At 39.7% G+C, this 5,000-nt stretch overlaps 1 protein-coding gene across 1 annotated transcript in view; it reads right to left on the bottom strand.

The window, feature by feature from the left end:
• Nucleotides 1-5,000, bottom strand: part of alk (ALK receptor tyrosine kinase) — an 88,850-nt gene that overhangs the window by 11,496 nt on the left and 72,354 nt on the right. Inside the window, exon 18 of the mRNA XM_063183988.1 lies at nt 2,118-2,252. Coding sequence (XP_063040058.1) covers nt 2,118-2,252 — 135 coding nt within the window. The remainder of the gene's footprint in view (nt 1-2,117; nt 2,253-5,000) is intronic.

Genomic DNA, 5,000 nt, shown 5'->3' with positions numbered 1-5,000 from the left:
GTGTAAAATCTTGAATATATCTTTGGTAGATATTTTATAAAGCATTAATAAAGCTTAGTTAATAATAAAAACATTTGTTAATGTTTTATTCATCATTAGTTAATTATTTACTGAGTCTTTACTAAGGAACATTATTATAAAGTGTTACCGAAAATCTTTATTAATTTGGTGTCTATGCAGTCAATGATATTCGTAAGTATTAAGAAATTCTTGATGAATTCTGTATTTAGGCGGCCAGTGATGTACTGCACAGAACGTGTTTGGAAAATCTTTATTAATTTGGTGTCTATGCAGTCAGCGATATACGTATGTGTTAAGAAAATCTTCATGAAAAAAATAGAATAGAATACTGTAGATTTTACTGTCATGCCATTGGTCTCACTGTATATTTAAAAAAACACAAAAAGACATTCATTCCATTGTTCAAAACTGGATTTGGATGTGGATTTAATGGTAAAATGCTTCTGAGCATACACTTATAAATTCTGTATTTACTGACTGCAGTCAGCGATATACATATTTGTTTTTAGAAAATCTTTATGAAATCTGTATTTATGCAGTCGGCGGTGTATGTGTTTACAAACTCTTTTCAGGCCATTTGGGTGCATTTCTTTCCAATAAGAAATTTAAATGACCAACTGTGCTTCAGCACTGTGCAGTAAGTAGGTGTTCAGAAAATCTTTATGATTTCTGTATTTATGCATTCAGCTGTATATGTACGCACAGTATGTGTTTACAACATATTGCCAGGCCATTTGGGTAGAAATTGAAATGGCCAAATCTGCTTCAGCATCCACCCCCACCTGCTGTGCTTGCCCGTTTAATGGATGTAGTATTTCAAAAAGCCTCAGGGCAAGAAAAAAATAAATCCAAGAATTTCTTGTTCATACAATTGTCAGCCTAATTTAAGCACCTCTCACGCAAAACACACACGCACACACACACACGCGCGCGCGAGCACGCACGCATGCACACACACACACGGACACACACGGACACACACGGACGCACACGCATATGCACACGCACACGCACACGCACTCACATACGCACACACACACACACACACACACACACACACACACACACACACACACACACACACACACACACACACACACACACACACACACACACACACACACACACACATACACACACACTAATACCTCTCATGCTTCAATTGTCTTCCAATCCCTAATCAGGATTTTGTGAGTGTTCCAATTATCCACATTTCAAGGTCTCTATTTCTGAATGATAGATGAGTGTGTGTGTGTGTGTGTGTGTGTGGGGGGGGGGGTGCATAGAAATGCTTTGAACGGGAAAAACACTGAAACACTATAACACAAATGAATGCCAAACACTACAACTGCAGGAATAACTAACAGCATCAAGTTGTGCAGTGACCACAGAGTAAAAATACATCGTTAACACTTTGAGAGTGGTCTGGGACCAAATACACTCTAGACCAGTAGTTCCCAACCTATGGGACGGGACCCAACCTATGGGTCGCCAAAGATCCACAGTGGGTCGCGAATCCCTCTTGATTTTAAGGGGTTTGATTTTAATACCATATATAGCCCACGTTGAATAAATGACAAAGCATTTAAACTAATATATGCATAGAAGCAACAAAATGTAAGTGATACATTAAACATTTATTCTATATTTGACTGAAGACAAATTGAGGATAAAAGGACAACTAATGAGTTTTCGCAGGAAACAGAGTATCATGTGACTCCCTCTCGTGTGGGTGCTCGCACAATTTGGTCACCACTGCTCTAGATGATGTTAAGTCGACTCTCTCAAGTGTTGTCAGAGGTGTCAAAATTAAAAGTAAAAAAAAGGAACACAGTTTCCTTCCAACACAGGTAACTTATCTGAGTAAAAAAGAGACCTGTGTTCTTGGCTGACGATCAGCTGACTCTGTGTTAATTGGATCAAGTTTGTGGTGGGGCCTTGTTAGGTTTTTATCTTATTAGGTACAATGGAGTAAATGGTGTAACAACAGCGATGTAATATCATGTGCTAGTGTTGTACTTACACCATGAATGCACTTTTACTTTTAACACCTCTGTATTTTTTTTTTCTACTGACACCGTGATGTCTGGACTTACACTGGTCCCGGGCATCCCTTGGGCGGATCCATGCGGCCTCCGTTTGTCACGAACTCTAGAACCTCCTGGTTGCTACGGCTGGGGTACGGCATGTAGCCTAGCGAGAAGATCTCCCACAGCAACACCCCAAACGACCTGGAAACCAGAACACCAACAATTGTAAACAGCATGTATGAAACACAGTAGAACTCCAAACGACCTGCAATAGGTACACAAACAACTATCAAAATGATCTCCTACAACATGTATCGACCATGTGTCAAACATTACAAGACCCCCCCCAACTACTGAACATCAAATAACCCATTAGTATAGAAAACAAAACAATAGGTTATCAAAACCATTCATCAACAGATCCTTCACAGCAAAACCCTGAATGACCTAATAAAAAGAAAAAAAGAAAAACAATCATCAAAACCATGTATCGAACAAGAAAAGACATCCCACAGCAGAACCCCAAACGACCTCACAAAAAAAGACAACAAAGTCATCAAAGAAAATGTTTTTTTCATAGCAGAGCCCCACATAACCTGAAAGCAAAAACACAAGCAATCATCAAAACCACAGAGTGAATCAAACAACTGGAGCTGGGCACTAAGACTCCTACTGCATTAGACAACTTTGACCTCTACGGTCGTCTTGACCTTGAGCCAATTTTGGTCTATTTCCTGAAAATTGGAATCTACTCCAGGCTAGTCTTTTTTTTTTGGTACAGTGTGTAGTCTCTAAGACAAATGAACAGACAAGCAGAAGCCCCAAACAGTAAGTTCTTTCACCTTTGGGGGGCAGAGTAACACCTGAAGATAATAGGTGACTGTTGAGGGACAATACACAATTGCTGGAGAGAGAGCAGACTTCACATGGAGAAGTCCAAAAATCCTACACGTTATTGTCTGTTTACTTTCTCATGCCCTAATTGTTTTCCAAGCACTATGCTAATGAGGACTTTGTGTACCAATTATCCACATGTAAAGGTTCCTATTTCTGTATGTTAGCTGATTGGGTACATACATATACATGTACTGTACATAAAATACAGTCTTTGCTTGTGAGAAATTTCCACCCCCATCATACTCTGTACACTGCCTACTTCTGCATAGTATACTATATCATAGATGTTTCTGTCAACACTTGTTCCAGGTCATGTTAAGATTGTCTACCTTAACTGACAGAGTATGTTTTCTGCATTGGTCTATCCCAACTCACATAATGTCTTTTTGCACAATTACCTTTTTTACATTTACATCTTTACTATTTTCATTTTTTTATTTTTCCCTCCCTGCCTATTCCTGTGTTATCTGTGTCTTGAAATGTCCATGTGGGCATTTGTGTATTTGTGTATTTATGTAAGCTACTGGATACCTGAATTTCCCCCTGGGGATCAATAAAGTTACTCTACTCTACTCTACTATATAATTGCCTTGAAAGAAAGAAAAAATCCCACAAGGAATGCAACAATAAGAAAGAAACAGTATACAATAAGTTGTTCCCACTGTAAAGTGTAAAACTGCCCTGTGTAAACAGTATTAACACTCTAAAGTGTAAAGCTTCACAGTTTAAACAGTATTAACACTCTAAAGTAGAGGTGCACCGAAAATTCGGCCGCCGAAAATATTCGGCCGAAAATGCAAAAAAACACACTTTCGGTTTTCGACCGAAAGCCAAATGAGCGGCCAAATCGGAGGCCGAATAGAAAATGAATTGAAAATTGGCATTAATTTAACTAATTTCAGTTCTACTCTAACATTTGAAGACATCAAATACACATTTATTTTCTTTACAAAACATGTCAAAACATTTGGATGTGCATTTCTGCCAAAAACACTATTCGAAATTCGATGGCCACTATTCGAATGTTATTCGAACATCGGGGGGGAAAAAAGACGTGCGTTTTCTGACTGAGGGACTCCCACCGTCATCCCTTGAAAACATGTAAATTCCGCCGACGTATCATAAAGAGTTCAATACTTATTTACAGTGGCCTTCCATCTACAGCACCAGGGGGGAGCAATAGCTAGAAAATGCTGTCGAGTGTACACCTCTGAACGTTCAGCAGCACGTTCACTGGAAGTGGGTCTGTGCGTCCGTGACGAGAAATATTTATCATTCCCTTCCCCTCCTTCCATTCTCGTGGCACGGCAAAGTAAACCCCACTGAACAGTTGTTCGCTAGTTGGGCTGCATAAGAACTAGTTAGCAATTGACATTGTTGACAGACAGTATCCCGATTCGCACGGCTACAGGGGATGGCTTTTAGGCTACAAAGTTTGTTTTACAAATCCGAAGCAACGCCATATGAAACGACCCCCAACTAGTTGCAGATTATAGTGTAGTAAGCCAGATAAAATCGCCTCAGCTAAGAGTGCTCAGCTGGTTTACTTCGCTTGTTAGCTTATCATTATTAGCGTTAGAGATATTGAAATAACCTGCCATTGTTGACACTGACTAACAGCTACAAGTAGCTTACCTTGCAGAAGTTTACGCTGGCCAAATCAGACGCAAATTGATGTGACATTATTCCCGAACAGTTACAGATGACAGTCCATGTTTACAAAACCATCACCAATTGCAGATTTACAGTGTCAACGATTTATTTATGAATGCACGAGATGTGTAGCTTCTCCCTGGCTCTGTGTGTGTGTGTCGTGTCGGCGGGGGCGGGACGCTTTCAGACACACTCGCCTTTTACGTGTTGGAATTAATGAAAGATGAGCATTGTATCTAGACCTACCAGAGAAATTAGAATACAGGGGAGCGACTAGGTTAATTTAATGTGGCCCTGCAGTAGTTTTCATTTGTCACACTGCTAGGGAGGCCAACACAGATTTTTTTTTAGGCCTACTGGCTGGATGTTTTTTATTCGACAGCACTATTCTAAATTCGA

Source organism: Engraulis encrasicolus, chromosome 19 (genome assembly GCF_034702125.1).
Source record: "Engraulis encrasicolus isolate BLACKSEA-1 chromosome 19, IST_EnEncr_1.0, whole genome shotgun sequence".
Lineage (NCBI taxonomy): Eukaryota > Metazoa > Chordata > Actinopteri > Clupeiformes > Engraulidae > Engraulis > Engraulis encrasicolus.
Note: the sequence above shows the minus strand (reverse complement) of the source record. Positions and strands in the feature narration are given on the sequence as shown.